Raw genomic sequence first — 22545 nt, forward strand, 5'->3', positions numbered from 1 at the left:
ACCCAACAGGGGCCGGAGCAAAGGTGGGCAGAGCAACCAGTGCAAAGTTTGTCTTTGCACAGTAGGCCAGTTCCTACTCACACCTGAGGCAAGCAAGAGGCATTGCCAGAGCTCAAGGACGCATGCCAGGCAAAAACACTCAAGGAGACCAAGAAGCAAGGCTGGTGATGGCCATGCCATAGGGAGCCAGGGGTCTGGTACGGCTAGAGTTCTGAAGTCCAGATCGAGAGGCTCAGAGGGCCACATTTGACCCTTGGGCCTGAGGTTCCTGCACACCTGGAATTGAGGACTTTCCTCTGCAAAGTGGGTTGCACGCCCTTCTAATGCCTTTTGCCACAGCAGGTCCTTCAGGATTGTCCAGAGATTTGCCAGTCTTGAGCTCAAGCACCTGATTTTGAAAAGCTGCTCTTCCTTCATTTGTTATTTAATTCAGTTTTAAAGAAAATCTATACCCTCCCTTTCCTCATCCACTTGAAGGTGCGTCTCAAAAAATAGCAGCCAAAGATGCAACACAATGAAGACAGCAGTACAAAAAAGAAAACAAACAACAATGAAAGCCAACAATGAAGGAGTTTAAGAGGAACAGCATAATAAAATGTAGTAAAAGCCAGTTTAACACACACACACAACATGCATCAAAAACAGAGGGATACACAGATACACACCCACAAAGCTTCTCAAGGGCAGTCTAAATTGGGAGGTTTTAAAGCTGCACTGGAAGGAGAGGACAAGTAGCAGCTCCCTGTGGAAGCAGTTCCAAAGTCTGGGTGCAGCAGCCGAGAAGGTTTAATGCTGACGCTGTCTCTGGTTGTTCCTCTGTGTCCCCCTTTCTGCAGGTGGAGAGAGGGGAGAGCTGTCATTCTGTTGACGGCTGAAAGTTTAGGACAGAAGAAGCCTTTGCTTCACTGCTTTCCTCACTCAGATTCAACAGACAGTGTCAGGCAGGTAGCCGACAGAGGCTTCTGTAGAGGAGCCAAGGCTGCTTCAGTTGTTGCCCCCATGGCACTTTTCCAAGCAAGCCACTTTTTAGAGGCACATGGGGCTCACCTGAGGCCCTTCGGAGGGTTTGTTTGTTTGGTCTTTATCCCTTTATGTTCTGCACACACACCCTCGCGCCCCGGGTGCCACGCTCCCAGGACGCACGCCATGCCCCCAGGACATGTGCCACACCACCAGACGTGCACCAGCCATGCCCCCGCCCGCTCTCCGCCCCCTGTGCCGGAGCATGCAGCTTTGCCACTGCCCCAAGGTGGCCTACATTCTTCTCTGATTTGCCTTTTACCTTCACAACAACCCTGTGAGTTAGATTAGGCTGAGAGACAGTGGCTGGGCCATGGTTACCCAGTGAGCTTCATGGGTGAGGGGGGATTTTTCATTTGCTTCCACTTTCAATTTGCATACTGCAAATAGCAATTCTATTTTGCCACTCACAATGCAGTTTACAAGGCAGTAGAAACAACAAAATATACAACGATCCCACATTCTATAGCAATCCAATCCAATGCAAATAAGTCATAATAAAAAGTAAGACTTTAAAATAAACAACTTATATCAAGCATAATCCAATTAGAATATAATATGACACATTAAATTGACTCAGAATATCAGCAAATAATAATTAAACAGAAATTCACTCTCAGCAATTACAATAAATCATTGCTGGACTATAATAAAAATAACAGCAAAGTTACAATAAAATACTTTAATACATAAATGACCATGTAAAAGGATCAAACTGAGCAACAAAGTTGCATAGCTTATAAAATTACAAAATACACAAACGTAACTCACCCTGTGGTCCAGGTCCAATATTATTGCGCAAGACTCTTCTCGTGTGCATACAGGGATGGGAGCCCTGGTGCCTCAGGGCCTCGTCTAACACTCGGAGCACTGTGGTTGGACCCCAGCTCCCATGAGTCCCAGCCAGCATGACCAACAGTCTTGGACCATGGAAGATGTAGTCCAGCTGCATTTAGAGGGCCACAGTTTCCCTATCCTTGCTTTATAAGGAGGAGAGGATAATGGAAATTTCAGGTGTTTTGGTAAGATCTGTTCATTTGGGGCTCTGACAGGGAACAGACAGACACATGGACATACACTACTGGTATTTTAAACAGCACCAGTTTCCTCTTCCTACAAAAGCAACAATATCAAGTCTTTGTAGCTGCCCCAGAGGCTGCTGCTTATTGGCCAGCTACAAAACCCAGACATTCTTTTTCACTTGTGGTGGCTTTATTCCAAATGGTCAGATTTTTTCTTTCATCTCTGTATTGAATGGGAGGAGTTAGCTAGTGGCCACCAGGTGTCCGAGGCCATTAAGCAGGTGCAGGGGGCACCAGCTGCTTAGGGCTTGCCGGACACATTTGGAAATGTGAAAATCTGCTGCGTGCGCCACCACAGAATGGCTGCCATGAGAGTCTGACATAGTCAACAAGGGACAAGTAACTTGTGAGTGCCAGGCAGAGCTGGGGTCTGCAGTGCACCCTAGTGCACAAAATCACTAGCGTTATCTTGAAGCCATGCACAACTGAGCCTCCCTGTGTCCTGTTTTCTTGCCAAGGAATCCAAAGACCTGCTGCCATCCAGCTGCTGGGAATTGCAAGTGGGGAGAAGACTCTTGGGCCCAGGTTCTGCTTGTGGTCTCCCCTGTGGGAAGAGGATTAGATGGGCCTTTGGCCTGATCCAGCAGGGCTCTTATTTTGTTTCTATGCCACACAATAAGTAGCCAGCTGTGTCTGTGTGTCTGTCTGTGTCTGCAGGGCTAGGGAGAAAACGGGCTGAAGAAGCTACAGGTCCCGCTCCACTAGGAGATTCAAAGTGTGTGTTCTCCATCTTTGAAAAATCTGGTTACTCCAGTGAGTGGCAATGGCCTAGATCTGTCCTCCATATTTGGGCTTCCATAAACTCAGCGAAGCTTATGAAGAACCATTTTATGCTATGTGGCAAATATGTTTGTGGCATATCTGCCAAATGTAAAGCAGTGAGCTTGGAAAGGGAGGCGCACATCTCTAACCATGCAGCAGAATTGCACCATCCTTATTGGGTCTGTTCCAAGGAGAGCACATGGTAGACATGTGGCAGATAGGCCTGCCAGGGAAAAACTGCAGTAGCATTAATGGAAAGCCCTGTATAGCAGTTTGTGTATTGTATTCCCTAGATTTTCTTAGCTGAGGCATCTCAGTAAAGGAAAAACGCACAGTTTTCCTTGCACAATTGTGATGCATTTTCAGTGGTGGTGGCTGAGAGAATGCTGTTTGGTAGCCTCAGCCCTGATGGCATATCAGCCGCAACACTAATTTCCTGGTAATTTCCTGTGCTGCCGGCGGGGTCCCCTGCACCAGGTATCGGGAGGGCCCCATAAATATGCATAAGACGAGGCTTTAATAACTGCAAAAAGAGATGGTGGCAGATTATCTCTCCATCCCCAACTCTTGTACTTTCATTATTTGTTTATGTGGCAGCTGTGCTCTTTCTCAACCATCCATCTGCAATGCACCCCTGTTTCTCCCCTGAGTCTGTAGAGGCAATGACACCCACCAACTTGGTTGGCTTTAAAAGAGGATTAGACATATTCATGGGGGAGGAGAGGGCTATCAACGGCTACAATTCAAAGTCTTGGTGTTGACCTTTAAAGCCCCAAACGGCCTCAGCCCAGTATACCTGAAGGAGCGTCTCCACCCCCATCGTTCAGCCCGGACGCTGAGGTCCAGCGCCCATGATCCAGTGAGCTGAGCATGGCCCCGCTGGCGCTGTAGCGAGGTCTACCAGATGCATACCAGTCCTGTTTTCCCAGTCCCAGTCAGAAGATTTTTCGGGTCACCAGCAGGCTACCAAACAAGTTATAAATTCTGTTGGTTTGGCCTGGGCTAATCTTTCTTCTCCAAGGCTAAAATATACCATTGCATGCCACTCCAATCTCCAAGTGGTGCGAGATTCCAGGGGTTCCAGATGCTTACCCAAGATTTGTGTTTCCTTTTGGAAATGAGGCACAACAGAGACTGTGATCTCTTTAGGATAGATGGTTTATTTGCACCCTGAGCCTAGATAGAGGGGTTCACAGCATGAATACCCCAAAAAGGTCTTGGTTCTCCCATAGCCACAGCCTTGGATTCAGAAATCAAACATTGTGCTCTGCCTCTCTAGCTTTCCAGCTTCTAGCTCACCTAACAACTAACACTAAACTCTGGCTTTACTCCTCCTCACTATCTGCAAGTTGAGGTAGGGGGTTCACCCATTTGCCATCTCCCACAGAGCCCCTTCCTTGGCTCTCTTTACACCTCACCAGGAAGCTAGTCTGTCCCTTTCCCAGAATCTGAAGGCTTGATTAGCTTTTAATACTTGCTGGATCCAGGGATTAGAGACGTCTAGCACCCCTATTAACACCCCAAGACTTGATTAAATTCTAATACTTGCTGGATCCAGGGATTAGAGGGGTTTGGGACCCACACCCTCATAATGCTACCAAACTCAGCTCCCCACTTATCACCACTGCCTTCTCAGCTCCGTCTGTTCCTGATCACTGGCCACGCTCAGTGAAGCCAATGGGAGCTGTGCTGCAAAACATCTGGTGGGAACCATTTTGGCTACTCCCAACCTAGTAAGTTCTTGGCAGAGGTAAATGCAAACCAGATTTGCTGCTCTTGGTGTAATCTTGGTGTCTATGCAGAAGTAAGCACTGTTGAATTCAATGGTACTCCCAGGTAAGTGTGTGTGGGATTTTAGCCCTGGTCTCTCAGCCATTAAACAGCACAATCTTTCCTAACAAAGAAGACACCTGTTTTCTTTGTATGGTTGCTAAAAAGAATCCAAATGAAATCAAAATTCTTTGCCAACATAAAACAAACTCTGTGGCAGGAAATTTAAATTCCCCTTGACCTGTTTAAATTTCACAAATCAAACATATACCTTTTCCTAGTTTAGAAGGGCAGGGAGATATAGGGGGCACTGAGACTTTGACTCTTGATCCCTGGAAACATTCTGCTGAGCCAGATATTTCCCTATACATTACCCACACTCAAGTTTTATTGGGGAGCACTGAGGCACTCCAAATCTTTCTGGACACAAACTTATGTCCTCCCTGACCATTAGACATGCTGGATGGGTGCTGATGGGAGTTGGAGTCCAATAGGACCTGGAGGCCCCCCCCCCCCCGGCCTAGGCTCAGCACCAAGTCCTTGGATCTCTCCCATGGAGAATCAAGATAGAAAGCCTGGGCTCCTTGACTGCCTGATGCACTTTCCACAACTGAGAGCAGGACCTGTGAATTCTGACCCTTCTCCCCAGGAGGGCAGCTCACGCTCTTCAACCCACTGCAGCCATTTCTCTTACAGTATTTCCACATCTGCCTCTTTCCCCTTCTCTGGACTTGGCCATTCTCCCCCTTACAGATTTGGCTCCCAGTGCTACATTTCCATCCTCCACCTCCTTTCAGCATAGTTAAGGTACTCCTCCCTGCTCTTCAATTAGCTATTAACCTTGCCTGCCTCCCCCCTCCCTTTATCTCCCCATCTCCCACACTGTCTCTCTCTTTAGAGAGAATCTCTGCCTTTGAAGATGCATTGAAAAATAGATAAGGCCCAATGCAGCAGAGAAAGAGACAGAGACAGAGAGACAGAGAGACAGAGAGAGAGAGAGAGAGAGAGAGAGAGAGAGAGAAAGAGAGAGAGAGGAAAGTAGAGGGGGGGGGGCATGGCAGCCTAGCTGAGATGGTCTTGTACTTGGCTTGGCCACTTCTTACCACACACCCTGGTTCCATTTAATGGCTCAGCCCTAAACTATGGGTCAGACTAGATCCAATCCTGAATGCATGTTGGACTAGGACTTGGGAGATCAGAGTTCAAATCCCCATTCAGTCAAGAAGTCCACATTGGGACAGTTGCAGTCTCTCAGCCTGCCCTACCCCATCAGGGTGTTGTGAGGATGAAATGAGGAGGGGAGAATCGTGTGTGCCTGCTTGAGCTCCGTGCAGGAAAGGTGGGAGTGATATGAATGTCATAATAAATCTCTGCACTATACCAGCCATATCCCCATCTTGACTCATCATAATAAAGGCCATTTATGCAAGTGGGAAGTAATACTAAAGAAAACAGTATGTTTGACCACATGCAAAGTTTATTGCTACGGGGTATCAACAGTTTGTTCTTACGCATCAAGGATTATACTTGAACCCCACTCACTACCAAAGAAAGAGAGAGAGAGAGAGAGAGAGAGAGAGAGAGAGAGAGAGAGATGGATTGCTGCAAGAAGTCAAAGTTCTGTGTTCAGAATGAATAATGAAATTTAAATATATATATGCAGTCATTTGCCTGGCTTTGAATGATTCATTCTGCTTTCACCATTCAGGTTTTCAAATCCACAATGTTATTTTATGGTATTAGCAAGAAAGGGAAAGGGTAACAGCGGGAATGGGAAAGTCTGATGACCTTTTCTTTGGGGCTTTGCAACTAAAAACGAAATCTGAGATTCCCAAGAGACCAAATTCTAGGCCTGATAGCAAACCTTGCATGTGTGTTCTTTATGAATTGGCAGCCACAGGCACAATGCACACAGTCCCCCCCCCCCCCCGCTCGCCTTAGGAGACTACAGCCCCCAGCCCCCACTGTCAAGTAGAGGGAGGGGCCACACAGTTATGTCCTTGCTTTTAAAAATGTATTTATATAGGAGATTTTCTACCACTTTTCTCCTTATGCTCCCAAGGTGGCATATATGACAGTAGTCACATAAAACACATTTAAAATCAATATCAAAACAGCAATCAACCTAATTCATTGAACAAACATCTGCAACCAATTCAAGCAGCAGAAAAGTGCAGGTAATGGGGGCCAAGTTCCTCAGCAAAACCAAACCAAACAGACACTTCTTCATAATATTACTGTATTTGTTTTGTAACGTGTAGGAATCTGCTTGAAAGAACATAAGCTTGAGACTGCTAATGGGAGAAAGAATTATGTTCTGATTGCACTTGCGCAGGGATGGGGAACCTTTGGCCCTCTGGACTACAGCTTCCATCCTCCTTGATCATTGGCCATGCTCTCTGGCGCTGATGGGAGTTGAAGTCTAACAGAAACATATTGAAAGACTCTGAGCTCCCTAGTGCATTCTGATCTCCCGCCTCCTTCACTTTCTCTTCCGGAAGCTGAGAGCTAAGATAGACCAGGAGCATGGGGGCTCGTTTTAATAACTCAGTGGTGAGGGAAGGGTCCTCTTCTTATCACTGTGCATTGGTACTTCATAGAGCTGACCTTCAACACTGAATGAATGCAGAATCAGTGTGCTAATAAGTTCTGAGTCAAATGAAGCCCTGCTTCCAGAGAAGGCAACTGGAGGGAAAGGAGTGAGTGTAAAGAGAAAAGTGTGACAGAGACCCAAAAGGCACTTGGGAAAGGAGGAAGAAAAGGAACAGGGAATAAAATATTGAGTGGGAAAGAGAGCTATTGGGGAAAAGTTCTTGGATTGAGTCCAAGAAGCATTGTGGTGGATGGCCTGCAATTTCGCTAGTTTCAAAGACCAGGCAGAAATAATCACCTAGTTTTTTTCTGGCTTCTCAATGAAAACCCTGTGTGTGCACATATATACAGAGAGACATCTATATAATTTTTTCCCCTAAAATTTATATCTTGAACATCATCATAGATGATCCCAAGGCCAGAAGCAACAATATAGTAAGATATAGTAAGATATAAGATACCATTAAAACAGTCTATACAAGTAATTATAATAGAAAAAAGCATTGATCAGTATCTCGCTGTGCAGGCCCTATACATACATATTCAGAGGGCCGGGCAGAAGAGAAAGGTCTTCAGCTGGCAGCAGCCAAACCTCATGGGTGATGCACAACTGGGCTGCCATTACTGAGAAGAAGCTCTGGCGAGTAATAGATCCTCTGACCTTACGTACTGATGTTGATCCAGAACTGCCTCGCAGCTGATCACGAAGTGGGATGGTCTGGGAAGAGGCCCCAAGTTGTGTGGACTTTATAACTTTGAAGTGAATTGGCTCAGGTCTTCCAGGGCTGGTGCTACATGATTCTGTGCCGAAAAGCCCATTAAAGCCTTGTCTGCTGCATTTGGCACCACTATATTAATGCAGAGCAAATCATAGTAAGTGGCTTAGGCTCCTCCTTTCCCCAGCTGATGTTTCCATAAAGGAAATAGGGTCACAAATACTTTCTGCCCATGAGCGTAGCCAAGGGGAGGCAAGGGGGCAAGTGCCCCCCCCAATCAATACAAATCTTAGGTTCTGCCCCCCCCCCCAACAAAAGCCTGCCCACCCCATAAAAATCCTGACCATTCCCATATATTCTGCTTCACATAAAACTATGTTTCAGCAGTCACCCTGACTTGCCTAAGATCCAGGACAAAGCACCAGCTTCTGGAACCCCCCCCCCTGTCAATTCTGCCTTTGAAATCTTAGTAATGTCTAGGAAAATCCAGGCGTGTGGCAGCCCTACTTAAAAGAAATGGAAAAAAGGCCCCAGGCTGTCTCTATTACCAGTTTAACTTCATCCACAAAGCACGGGAAAGTTGCTTTGTGGTGTAATACAACTCCCCTGAGAATACAGTGGGTTTCGGGGAGCGTTCTGAGAGAGAAAGAAATGGCACAGGAGAAGGGCCAGAACTGAGCTCCAGTGAGATCTGGCTGGAAAAAAAGCCCTTGCGAAGAGTGCGAAGACTAAGAAATCCCTAGCTGGAATAGTTCTATAGCTCTGAGACCCTCAGTGTTGCTCAGCTGACCTCTCAATCTGGGGATATTGCTGATTTAACTTTCAGTATTGTCTAGAGGATTAATATGCATATTTCTCCGGAATTGACACAGTTGTTTATCCAGTTGTTGTGATGCATCCAAACAATAACACCACCAAACATTTGTATTTCAAATCTGCCTCCCCATCTTTTTAAAGAACAGCTTTGTTGCAATTTTTCTGAGCATTTTGTTTATGTAATCCAGCCCTTAAAGTCAAGCCCTCCCGAAGCATCTTGCAGGTGAAAAATGTTTTTAAAAAACAAAACTATAAACACAATATTAATTCCATCCTTTTCCATGATGCCTGGCAAAGTGCTGTTGACGTGCCCGGGGGGAGGAGAGGTCCATGGAACAGTTGGCATGTGGCTGGTGATGGCCCACTTTTCTGAACTGCTTGCCCTGCATCTCCTGGGAGAGCTGGCATTATGTCACACTATATGGTCCCTTCCAAAGCCAGAGATTTGTCTTTTTAATATCTTTTTTCCCTGCTAAAGCACAATTAAAGGAAAATAAAATGAAATTAAAATAAGCAAGCAAATGGTAGAATTGTACTGGCTGGAAATAGGAAACGAGTCATTAAACAGCTAATGTCAACAGGCCCAGTGACTTGAGTTAAAGGGCCTGTTTCAGTTATGCTGGGGGGGGGGGACAGGATGGAAGGCAGCAGGAAATGGCTGGTTATAAAGGGCTGATTTTGTGGGATAACCAGCCTCATATAACTAAGATGCTTAAGTCTATGCATGCTTAAGTTAATATGCATGAAGGGGCTAAGACCGCAGAGTAAGCTTCCCTGCCAGGCTTAGCTCCCTTGGGAAGGACTAGGTAATCCAGCTTTTGTTTTCTTCCAGTCTACCTGAGAAATTCAGTATGTGGGTAGGTCTGAGCTGGTGAGCTGGTTGCTCCAAGTCTCTTAACAAGCCTCTCTGGAGTTCCTATATCAACTTCACCACTTAGTTCACCACTGTAACTAAGCCAAGTTTTACTGCCTGTGCAACTTTTTCTGAATGCTGTATGGAAAAGCACATGAGAGTTTGTAAGTAAACCATGGTTAACTTACCAAATGTCTCGTCTTTTTCTATGTTGGGGGGAAAGGGAAACTTTGGAACTCACAATAGCATATTTTAAAAGTCTAACAACCTATATTTCCATGCTTTACTTTGTTGCATAATTTGTGATTTTAAATCTCTGCAAGAGTTCTCTCACCAGGAGTCCTTGCCCCAAACTTGGATCTTGGCATCCAGGAATTCTCATTTTATACCTACAGTATTTTTCCCCCTTGAACCAACAGATTTCAGTAATGCTGGCGTTACTGAAGGCCATAGCAAACCAGGAGATCTTTGCTGATTAAAGGCTGCAATCCTAAGTGTCCTTCAGGTTTTTAATGCAAATGGTCCCCAAATCTGCTGCCCCATTCATGGGTGATGGAGGCAGCGGGATTGTCAATTTCAGGAAGAGTTATTTCAAACTGTTTGGGGATGAGGGCACACTTACTGTTGGCAGGTAGCTTTAAACAACAACAACACCTTTTTAAGTATTAGTGGTGAAACGCATCAAGCCAGCTATGCTGGCTGCCATGGTTCTCCTTCAGATGCCCCTGGAAATGATGCTGTGATGTCAAGACATTCTGAGTGAAAAAAATGGCAGCTACACAGCCCAGGAGGAAGGAGCAGAACCACAGCATAACAGTGCCCCCAGCTCCCAACTCCTCTAGATGGTCCAAAAGGATACCATGGTCAATGGTGTCAAAAGCCGCTGAGACATCCAGCAGAACTAGGGAACAGCTTTCACCTTTGTCCTTAGCCCACTGGAGATCATCAATCAGCACGACCAAGGCAGTTTCAGTCCTATGATGAGGCCTGAACTGGAAGGGATCCAAATGGTCCGCATCCTCTAGGAGTGCCTGGAATTGTTCAGCAACCACCTGCTCAATCACCTTGCCCAAGAATGGAATATTTGAGACTGGGCGATAGTTGGCCATATTGGCTCAGTCCAAAGATGGTTTTTTAAGAAGCGGCTTAATAACCGCCTCTTTAAGCAGGTCTGGGAAGACTCCCTCACAGAGGGAAGCATTCACCATCCCACAGAACCCATTGTCCAGCCCTGCCCCATTCGCTTTTATCAGCCAGGATGGGCAAGGATCAAGGAGACAGGTGATTGGTTTCACTCGTCCAAGCAGCCTGTCCACATTCTCAGAGGTTAGGGTATTAATTTGAGCTACTGATTTTTTATGTATTTTGTAATTGTTTTGTGGGTGTCATTTGATTGTTGATCTTACGCTACTCTCCACCATGAAATTTTCCTGTAACATTGGTGGTATAGAATTGTTGTATTTATTTATTTTGCAAATATATAATCCTTAAGCACTGGCCAAGGGGAATCCAGTAACATCTGGAGGGCACTCCGTTGGCTTCCTCTGCTAGAGTATAAACCAGCTATCTCCCCAGTGGCAGCCACTGACATGTTCCTCTTAGCTGCAGAAACTCTCTCACCACCAGAAAACATGTGCTCACATGCACGCGCGCACACAAACCTCCCACTGTACAGATCATCATGTCAGATAAGATGCACTCACTCAGTAGCAGCTAGGGCATTAGTGGGGAATAAAGCAATTGAGCTGGGAGCAAGAAGCCTTACAGCTGGTTAACAGAACAGCTGGGGACTAGGATTGAAAAGCAAGCAATTGCTTGAACTCGCCACCTGGCTGGAAACAAAAGCCAGAATCTTGAGTTACTTTCCCAACAATTCCATAGTTAGCTTTGCAGCAGGTCTTTCACGCCTTTCTTATAGAGAGGCGAAACTGAGGCCAGAATGATAATCGGATCACTTGCCTAAGGCCACCCAGATTGCCTGAGGCAGAACAGAGGTTGAATTCATTTGTTTACTGTGTGGCTGTGATCAGTGTTATATATAGCTGAGTTTGATTTCCACGCAATAGCATCTTCTTGAGAATCCTGGCTTCCTGTTATACGTGGAAGTTTTCAGCTCTTGCATATTTGCTTTTCATTTTAAAGTGATGACACTGTTCTTCAAGAGCTGTAGGATTAAATAATGTCTGGCAAGGGCTTCCGGTGGCTAGGGTGGAAGATCTGTTATCCTTCACACTCCTCTGTCCCTAGGCTACGGCTCCTGGTCTCAGGTATTCTGCCTTTACCTACTCCTTGTCAGATTTGAATGTTCGTTTCTCTTTGCTTATATGCAATTAGAAGAGCTTAATCTAGCGTAACTCAAAGTGAGTTCTTTCCACCTCTGCTAGTGCTGAATAGAGTGCCTATTAAATCAAATTTAACTGATGCAAACCAGGGGTGGAGAATCTGTTGCCCTCCAGATGTTGCCAGACTACAATTCCCATAATTCTTGACCATTGGACTGTTGACTGGGGATGACTGGAGTTGGAGTTCAACAGTACCTGGGATGTCACAGATTCTACATTCCTGCATTCAACAAAATATCATTTTTTTAAATAAATAAAAAATCTGCATAAAATTTGCATAAAAATACATTTGCCTCGGTAAACTTGCGTATTTTATGTTTTCCTGGATTACACAATTTTGGTTTCCAGATTTGCAGTACATTTATAGCTTGTCAACCTGAGAAGGCAGCCTATCTAGGAGAAGGAAACCTCTGATCCTATACAGTACTGCTTTTGAGAGAAGAAAAGGCTAAGAAGTAAGCCATACCCAAATCCGGAGTGGAGTCCCTAGGACAGTTGAATAGTGCTTTGTACGCCTCCTTCTAACAACTCCTGCAGCCTAGCTGCTTTCCTTTGGACTACATCAGTGAGGCCAAGAGGGCAGCCCACCACCTCCATACACACTGCCCAGGTTTGCGCCTTCTCTGCTGGTCCTGACTGAAATATTTAATCGTGTGAGTTGGAAGAGAGGAAAATGTCATTTAGACCAAGCCCTACACCAAGTAAGACTATTCACCATCCATAGATCACTGCTCAGTGTAGACCACAAGTACACATTCTGACAAAAAATACTTCCTTACAGATAGCATGAAGTGATCGATGCAAGTAGCGAGTGAGAGAAACATTACCCATAAATTACACCTAGGGAGAAATTCCCTTCCAAGCTCATGGAGTGGGGTGGTTTGATCCGCTATTTTTGAGTTGGGAACTGGGCTTCATGGTCTTCATCTCAAATGACATTTCAGCCAGTGTCCTGTTTTCACACACATCTGTTTAAATGTGGCTTCTTCTTTGTGGCCTCTGTACAGTCCCGCTTAGACAACTCGTTCCTGAGCAGGCCCAAATTTGCAGAATCTTCCAGAACCCTGGAGGTTCACAAGATCCCATCAGGTAGTTTCCCCCACTTTCCTGCCAAATTCCTTCCTGAACCACCACAGAGTGGGAAACAAAAACCACTCTTGTCATCTCACACCCTTTGGAGCACATTGGGGCTGCTGCTCAGTAGTTTCATGTGTTCATTCATTTGAGGGTGCCTTAGATTAAAAATTTGCCACTGCTTAGCATTGGGGCTCAGTCTGAAACCTAGCTGGGTTTTGCAAACAGATGAAGGAATGAGAGGTAGCCAGAACTCTGTATATTAGAAAAGAAAATCACAATCCTTACAATAATAATATAAATCCTGAAAGTTTTTGGGGGGGCAGGCTAGCGGGGGAGTTCACAGTAGGAAAGGAATGGCTCCTTTAAAACCAGCTAGGCCACAAGCCTAAGAAGACTTCATGTTGACAAGGAGTTAGGCTGAGAGACACAAGAGGCTTGCTACATCAGCGGGAGAAAGGGGCTTCCAGTCACAGAACAAATTAGAATGGATATCGATACTGAGCCACACAGCCTTGCAGTTTTGCTCCACTGGTGATCCAGCCCTCTTGCCCCTTTTTTGTTTCTGAAAAGCTCAGACACATCAGTTTCTGAGATGACGGGTTGTCCGTGGCCAAGCCAAGTTTTTTTTTTTTTTTAAGTCTGCCAAGTCAGATGCGACAGTAGGTGACAATGATTGACGAGCCTGACACGGGCGCACATGATGATCAAAAGCCATCGGAGCGCAGCTGAGGAACAAGCAGCGAAAAGCAGCTGGGAGGGAGGAGGAAGCTGTTTGAGGGGTGAGGGAGGCATCGCATCAGAGCGGACGCCCACATGATGGATAGGGAGAACGGAGAGCTACTGTAGCCGGCTATCTCCTGTTGATAGATGGACGAGGCCAAGGTAGAGAATGGGAGCTGTGTTGCCTGTGGCAGACTTGGCAGTGGGGGGGGGGGTGAGGCAGTGGCAAGACAGAGAAGTGAGCAATATAAATTGAGATTGATAAATGGTCCATGTGGTCAGAAGGTGATGAATAAGCTCGATACTGCTTAACCCTAGACTTATCTAAGGAGGTTATGTATGTTTTATAACACTGTGGTACTGCGGGGCTGGAAATTTTGACTGGTTCATCTGCGTCTTGAATTATGAAGTGGTAGGGGGTTATTAAAATCTACAAGTCCCACTCTCTGACTCCCCCGATTGTAGCCAAATCATGCCGCCAATAGCCTTCTAAAAACAGTAACCAAGGGATCTGTTGCAGAAATAAGACCCCCACTGCCCCAATTGCAATTTGAGCTCTGTCTCTTTCCATAAAGGTGGTTATGTGGATTCATCATTTTGGGTGATGGAGGGAATATGTAACCTTACCTTCAACCCAGTAAGTAAGAAAAGATGACAGTGATTCTCAGTTTGTTGGCATCTGTCTGTCTCGAGAGACAATGGAGTGTGTCTCCAAGCTGTGTTAGGCTGTGTTGTGCCCTGGGGCACAAGCCTGGGCAGTGCATGGAGGTTCTGGGCTACCCAGATGACAAGACCCCCCACCACTTGGCCTCACTGATGTGATCCAATGGAAAGCAGAGCAATACGTTTGACAGCCGCTTGGCAGCAGGAGTTGCCAGAAGGCACCACCCACCTGCCTTTGGGACTTCTCAGGTCCAACATTAGGGTTTTCCATGCTTGATGGTTCTATGTTGGGTGGCTGTTTGTTTTTATCTCTTCACTCCAGAGGTGATATGTAAACACTCTTTGCCATACAGTATTTGCTCTGTGATAACCCTTTCACACATACAAGTCATTCACCTGTTGTGGTCATCCCGGGATGCATGGATAAACCAGCAGCACATAGAAAGGTTAAAACATGCAACACAGCCTTTCCCAATGTCTGCCAAGCCCTTCTCTTGAACCTGCACCCACTGGAGGAAATTCCACAACCTCAGTAAGCAGCGTCTTATATTAAGGGAAACATCCCGAAATGGCACAAAGCTAGTTGGTGTAAGACAAACCAGACAAACGAGGAGCTGGCTGAGCTGGCCTAAGCCTGTCAGAGAGAAATCAAGCTTTTACAATAGTGTTTGAGTTACACCACTCTTTCTGCCAGCTTAATTTACCCTGGGTGGCCAGGTCACATGTCGAAGCTGAATGGGCTTAGGTCAGGATCTAGCCCAAGTCCCCACTCTCTGGTCCTGCCTCTGCCACTCCTCTGGAGTGCCCCATTATCAGGACTTAGGCTGCCTTGATATCCACTGGATTTGGCTCATCTGGCTGGGTCCCAGCTGAGCTGAACTGGGGAAAATATGCTGGCGTATCTCCAGCTGAGCCAAGGAAGGGGTGTTATACTGGTGTATCCCAGCTATGCTTGGAACCTCCCAGCTCAGCCAGAGATTTGCTGGATCCTAACCCCACACATGCTGGCTCCTAACCCCACTATATTCTGCAATGGGTTGCTACCAGACTAAATAAATTTTAGTCAATGAATCATATAAATTAATCAAGCAAGTCGATTATGAATAAAATAAATTTTGAAGTAAAAACTGCTAATTATGACAGTAATAACAATGAGATTCCTGCATTGCAGGGGGTTGGACTAGAAGCAATGGTTATTCCTTATTTTTCTGTGCTTCCCCATCCCATCACTTCTATTACCACAAAAAGTCAGGTGGGGTTTTTTTAGAGGTGGGTTTGTTGTGCATGTGTGCCAAATCCATTTTAAATGTGTTTGAATCCCACCTAAAATAGCAACAATTCGTTGGAGAATTTGGCAAGGAAGATGCTGGCAAAGCCAAAGGTTTGTTTGTCAAAGAATTGAAAGAACAGAATGAATTAAGATTGAGAACTGCTTAGCTGGAAGGTCACGAAGCATAGATAGCCAGCACTGAGATTACTGGATGATATGTTTTTAACTGAATCTGTTTTGATATGCTTTTAACTATAACTGTTTTTAGAATGTTTTAACTGTTTTAGAATTCATTGTTTTTTTAAAAAAGAAATTTTGTGGGTGTGTTTACTGTCCTGGGCATAAACTTACTAAATAAATGTTAGCTGGGATATGCCGTACATGGAATAATAATAACAATGATGTGCTGCTAGAGAATTGCTGCAAGAAAGGAAATTTGGAAAACAGTGCTCCATTTTGTCTTCATACTTGCTCTCTGTTGACCATGTGGTCCAAAGGGTGGCCAGTGTAGGATGGAACATAACCAGAAATCCACAGTACTGAATTAGTTTTTCAAGGAAAAGCCCCTCAGCATACGTAAAAAGCAATCATTAAAACACACATACAAATGAGCAGATGTGGCTCACAGCAGGGAGGTGCAAATTTCTATGGGAAGACAGAGTAGAAGATGTGGAGACCTTTGTTGTGGTCCCTTTGGCAATCTAAGTTAGATATTCAAGTTTGGTAAATCATGTTTGGTGAAATCAAAACCAGCAAGCAGATTGATTGCTAATTACACAAACCAGCATATATTATTCATTAATCTGTGTTATGCATGTACTTGGGTACTTTCAGTTGGCTACCCAAGTCCAAACTCACCCTTGGAAGGGTGTCACCTGTTCCCTAGTGGCAAGGGAGAAGGGTGGAGGAAGTGGTGGGTGTAGCATTGTGGGACCTGCTGGCCGGTCCTTTTGGGTGGCTAAAGGTTGAGCTCATGACCCGTCATCCTCACAGAGGCCCATGTGCCGAATTAGTTACTAACCTGCACAACTCATCATTGTCTTGCTGTTGCAGTATCCTAGAGAAATTGTGGGGAAGCTTTAGTTGTGTAGAACATAGTGGCCTGCCTCTGGTGAGCATAGGGCAGCAGGAATTGCATATGTGCACCAGAGTGCTGTGGAACAGGTGGCTTCCCTCTTACCCTCTGGGTTAGGGGTGGGGGAAGCTCAGGCCCTCTCTGGCCTTTGGGAATCTCCCCAAGCAACAGCCCTCTCTGGCCCTGCTCCAGACCCTTAATCATCATTCATCCTGATTTACTTGCCAAAGCTTACACAGAGGTTAGATGATATATTTATTGAGCATTCACCCTGCTTTGTTTGTGGGATAGTTATATGACAGTGAACGTTCCTCCTGCAATTGTCCTGAGTTGCTTGTGGGGTGTCTATATGTTTTCCTGTTAATAATTGGTTCACCCCACACTTTTCAATTCCTTTCTGCATCACTTTCCTAAGTGCAAACAACCCGTTTCTTTTTTAAAGCGGCCCTGTTATGCTAGGGTGACAAGAGCCCTTTAATCCATTGTAATTGCACATACCTCCTGATAAGCACCTATAATAGAATCATAGAATTGGAGAGTTAGAGTGGACCATGAGGACCATCTAGTTCAACCCTCTGCAATGCAGGAATCTCAACTAAAGCATCCACCCAGCCTCTGCTTAAAAACCTCCAAGGAAGGAGAGTCCAACACCTCCCAATGGAGTCAAACAGTTCTTCCTGTAAAAGAGTTCTTCCTAATGTTTCATTGGCATCTCCTTTCTGGTAACTTGAATCCATTTGTATGAGTCCTATGCTCCAGAGGAGAAAACATTCTTGTTCCATCTTCCATATGATAGTCCTTTAGATATTTGAAGATGGCTATACTATCTCCTCTCAGTCTCCTCTTTTTCAGGCTAAACATACCCAGCTCCCTCATAAGGCCTGGTTTCCAGACCCTTGATCATATTGGTTGCTCTCCTCTGCACACATTCCAATCTGTCAACATCCTTCTTAAATTGTGGTGCCCAGAACTGGACACAGTATTCCAGGTGTGGTCTGGTCAAGGCACAATAGAGTGGTGCTATTACTTCCCCTGATCTGGACACAAGACATCTCTTGATGTCTTTAATCCCTCCTGCAAAATAGTGGCACTCTGGGGGTGCCTATAGTTTGCTTGTTGTTGTTCTTTGCCTAATTTACATGCATTTTGATATTTTGCTACCCAACTAGATAGATTAGGCTGAGTATTTGTCCTCATTTGCCTTTTATGAAAGGCCTTATGGGTCAAACTAGGCACTGATCCTCCTATCCACAGTGTTATTTTCCTCCCCCTTGTCTTTGAAGTGTAGGAAATAAATTCGTCCTGACAAAGGGGGTGTTGCAAAGATGAAACATCACACGTGAAAACACTGTCCTTTATTTCAACATGTACGTGAAGACACCAGCCTAATTTTGGGCCTTGGGTGCTAGACTGGTTTTTTCTTTTATATATAGGACTTATGGGTCTGCTTTCAAATGTAGTCAGGAGGTTAGGTTTCTATTCAGGGTTCTGGAGTTAGGACTGGCAAGTTGGAATGATGTGTGTGTGATGTGGAAGCTTTGCGGGCATGTGTGTAAGTGTGATAAAAAGTGAGAAGCAGAAGGAAGGGCTGCTAGACTGTACTTGCAGCTTTTGAAAGGTTAGGGCTTTTTGTTAGGGCTGGCAAACAGGTACTGGTCACCAAGCCTGAAAACTCCCCAAGAGACAAAGGAGCCAGGCCAGGGACAATAGCTTTATGTGACCAGGTGGCCTGTTATTAGCCCTTTTGGATTGTCTGGTCCCTGCCAAGTTTGTGGTTGCAGCACCACTCTCTGGCCATCAGTAGTGGTGGCACTGAAGCACAGTGGTGAGCACTTCGACAATTCAGACAGGCTCTCCCTCAGGGTAGACTAAAACCCCTTTTCTCTGATACCTTCACCTTCTGGGTGAACAAACTTGTTGTTTGTAACTTGGAGAAACATTCAGACACAATTCCCACACCTGAAGCAGTACTGCCTGGAGGCTATACCATATGACATTAGTGGATTTGTAGTTTGACTCTCAGAATACCTCTGAGTGGAAAGTAGGTCTGTCTTCCTCCTCAAGGTCCTTTAGAACAGCTCCTGCCACCTCTGAACATGGGACAGTGCTCTCAACGGATGGGCCACAACCCATTCTGTAGAAGGACTTAAATACTTAACAACCTGCAGAGCACGGATATAATGAGCTGCTTGATATTGTCACAGGCCAATGCTTTCTCTAGCACGCTGCTGACAGTGGCTTTCAGAGTCTGATCCGGAGGTCTTTTTAAGTACTGGTACCTAAGGTCCTTTAACTGCAGGTGCCAAGAATTAACCCTCTCATGAGCCCTCTTCAGGCAGCATGATCTGTCCCCATGTAAGCAGTCTCGTGTGTGGCAGAGCAGGGATAAGCATCCTAAGTTCTGCTTTCGTCCCTGTCACCCTCTGCAAGTTGAAGGGGGCATCTCCAAAGCAAGGTGCCTCCTGTACTCATGGAAACGCACCATGTGATTTAGAGCCCAGTCTTTAGTAAGTACAGGAGGCTTCCTGCTCTCGTGGAGGGCAACAGATAGGAGCTTATTGTGCTCCCCCCCCACTCTCCCCCCCCCCAACGATGCTGCTCACATGTGAATAAACCCCCAAAGCAGACTAGGGATAGAAAAAACATTTTTGTCAAACAATTGCATTATAATCTCTGTGCTATCACCTCTCATGCAAAAGCAGAACCCAAGGGTTCCATTCCCTAGCCTAGTGCCCTCCAGGTGTTTCGGGATACAAATCAACTTTAATTTTGCAGCCTGTGTTTGCTGGTATGCAATTGAATCCCACCCCCCAAATAGTAAAGGTCTGGAAGCTCCTTGTGTTCTTGCCAATTTGCTTTATATGGGTTGTAGACCTCCCTTAGCAGTTACAGTGCTCAGAACTTCATGAGGTTGCACATTTCTGTAGATTTCCTAAGTGAAATTAGCAGGATAGGGAAACAGCATTGTTATTATTTAAAGCTGCATTTTTGTGCCAGTTCATATGCCCATTTGCAGCTCACAACAGCTGTAGTTTTTAATTTTAGGTTCATTATACAATTGTAGAGCTGCTAGGGATTCAGTTCTCTAAAGGCAAATCTACCTCACACTTTCTGAAACGAAATGCAAACAGAAACAGCCATCCTTCAAAATCCACACTTCTTCAGTTTTTTCAATGCAATTCTCTAGCCAAGTGCTGTGTACAAAGCAAAACAAAGCAAAGCAAAACAAAACACCGAACATGTACTAGGGTAAAGCGTGCATAAAATGTACATTAGGAAAAATTGCTTTGCAAAAATGTGTATATCAAGCAAAAATGCATACAAAATTGTGTGTATCAGGATAAATTTACACAAAAATGCTGTTGAATTTTCATGAGGACATTTTAAGAAATCATAGACTGATGTGCAAATGTGGAGAACTGATCTGAAGAGTTAAAAAAAAAACAGGAACAGAGAGAAACCAAATATTTACAAATTCACACATCCCTAAGAACTACAGGCTGAAAGCAGCCCAGGTTTGGATTCTGGCTTTGCTGCGGCTGATCCTGCATTTGAGGTGATCTGTGACAACATAGCAAAAGCCAAATTCAGTCTGTGGTGGCATGCTCAAAAAATCGCTTTGTCAACATGGACTTGCCATTCGCTGAACCAACTGGTTATGAGAATTAGGTCTAGTGAGGCAGAGGAGAGAAGATAGTGGCATACAGATAAGGGAATCATAGAACTGTAGAGATGGAAGGGACCCCAAGGGTCACCTAGTCCAAACCCCAGGAATCTCAACTGAAGCATCCATGGCAGATGGCCATCCAGGCTTTGCTTAAAAACCTCACCACCTTTGGAGGGAGTCCCTAGAACAGCTCTTAATGTCAGAAAGTTCTTCCTGATCATAGAATTGTAGAGTTGGAAGGTACCACAAGTTTAGCTGGAATCTCCTTTCTTGTAACTTGAATCCATTGTTCGGGCCCTACCCTCTGAGAAAGAGAAAACAAGCTTGCTCCCTTTTCCATGTGACAGCCCTTGAGATATGTGAAAATGGCTATCCTATCTCCTCTTAGCCTCCTCTTTTTCAGGCTAAACATTCCCAACTCCCTCATTTCATTAATATTGCTGGTTAGTTGGGTAGGTTGTGTCTGCAGCTGTGGAGAATTTGTAGAGCCGATGTGGGGAACTTGTGGCCTGCCAGATGTTGCTGAACTCCAGATCCCACCATCCCTGACTCCTGGGCCATACTGGCTGGTGCTGACAAGAGTTGGAGGCCAATATCTGGAGGGCACAGGTTCCCCAATCCCGGCTTACAACGCAATCCTAAGCATGTTGCCTCAGAAGTAAGTCCTACTGAATTCAGTGGGGCTTACCCCCAGGTAAGTAGGGTTAGGATAGCAGCCTTAGAGGTGGATAAGAGGCCTCTCGGGCCCTGCTCCTGCTTCTAACGAAAGGCAACTTTCCCCAGCTCCATGCCTTGTTTTTCTCCCCTCCGCAGCATGAAGTTCACACCAGCTGCCCTCTCAAGAGCGCACAAGGTTTAATTAGTGCTCTCCAAACGCCTGTGACGAAGGATGCAACACGAGGTTAACCCACGTGCAGCTGCCAGTGGCTGCTTGCTTCTTTCCCAGGGGGACTTCTGCTTCGATTCCTATTCCCTCCTTTCCCAGAAGAGAGGCAGGCAGCAGGACCACAACCCTTTGCCCACCCTGGAGGATTCACAACTCGGCTCCAGTAAAAGCTGAGGCCTGATCCAGGGCAAGGCTTCTCCCATTCCTGCTTGCTTATGCTGGAGACTAGAGCCCCCTAACAATGCGTGGCATTGCATCTTCACACCTGCCTCATGAGTCAGCTCCCCCCTGCATGCAGTTATTGCCCAGGGAGGCTCCATTCTGCCCAGGCACTGCACACTCCCCTGGGGTGAGGGCGGGGGCTCTATGAGTCAAGCAGCTTGTCAGAGCTTTTTTATAACAATACAATTAGGGGCCTTCTGCGCTTCCCAGCTGCATGGTGTGCTGGCTGCCCTCCTACCTGCCTTTTAATGACCCTCAGCACTTCCCTGAGCAGGTGTTAACAAACTGCTGGGCGTATTTTCCACACTGAATGCTGAGAAGCAACTCGGGTGGCGGGGGGGGGGGACTGCTTAGCAAACAGCACCTTTCTTTCAGGCATGGAAGAGCAAGGACTCACCCCCACTTCCGCTTGTCCCATGCCTAGAAAGCCTAGGCCTGGGCTGTTTCTGCTTGCCCTGTACTTTCCAGGCACGGGTCCAAGGGCTTCTGTCTTTGCACGGCTGCTTTCCCCTGGAAAACCCACTCTTTAAGGCTAAATCAGAGCAAACATCAATCCAGAGAAAACCTGATTGAAGTTTGCTCTCATTCAGTAACCAGCGGAAGTGCGGGTGAGCCCTAAGTCTCTTTTGGGATTGTGGCAGGCTTAAATTTTGTCAGGCTGTACCCTTGGATCTATTTTCAGTGTCCTAGACTCTTGAGCATGTCTGGAGTGCCCCTGATTCCTCATTGAGGCTGTGTACAGTGGTCACTTTTCATTTTAAGAACTAAACTGCCAGTAGGCTGGAGCTCTGTTCAATTGGCATAGCCAAGATTTTTGTTGGGGGGGGGCAGAACCTCAGTTTGCTATGTATTTTTATTGATGGGGGCCAGCTGCCCCTCCCTGCCTCCCTGGCTATGCCCATGATCTATTCCCTCAACTTATGCATGGATATTGACAGATAAACAGTGGACAGATAAACAACCCCCAACTCCAAGCTCCTGCAAAAATTCTACTTTCTCCAGAGCTGTGATA

The 22545-nt window shown here is 45.7% G+C and overlaps 1 protein-coding gene across 3 annotated transcripts in view; it reads left to right on the top strand.

Annotated features, from left to right (window-relative positions):
• NXPH4 (neurexophilin 4) overlaps positions 1 to 22545 on the top strand; it is a 76420-nt gene that overhangs the window by 40198 nt on the left and 13677 nt on the right. Inside the window, exon 1 of one of the 3 annotated variants that reach the window (XM_081900774.1) lies at positions 13042 to 13809. The exons of 1 other annotated variant lie outside the window; for it this stretch is intronic. Coding sequence is in view for 1 of the 2 variants with exons in the window: in XM_081900773.1 (XP_081756899.1) it covers positions 13898 to 13912 (15 nt within the window). In the remaining variant the exon portion in view is untranslated. One more of the 3 variants, XM_081900773.1, reaches the window with a different exon arrangement.

Source organism: Podarcis melisellensis (genome assembly GCF_964234715.1).
Source record: "Podarcis melisellensis genome assembly, chromosome: 2".
In the NCBI taxonomy this organism is placed as follows: Eukaryota; Metazoa; Chordata; class Lepidosauria; order Squamata; family Lacertidae; genus Podarcis; species Podarcis melisellensis.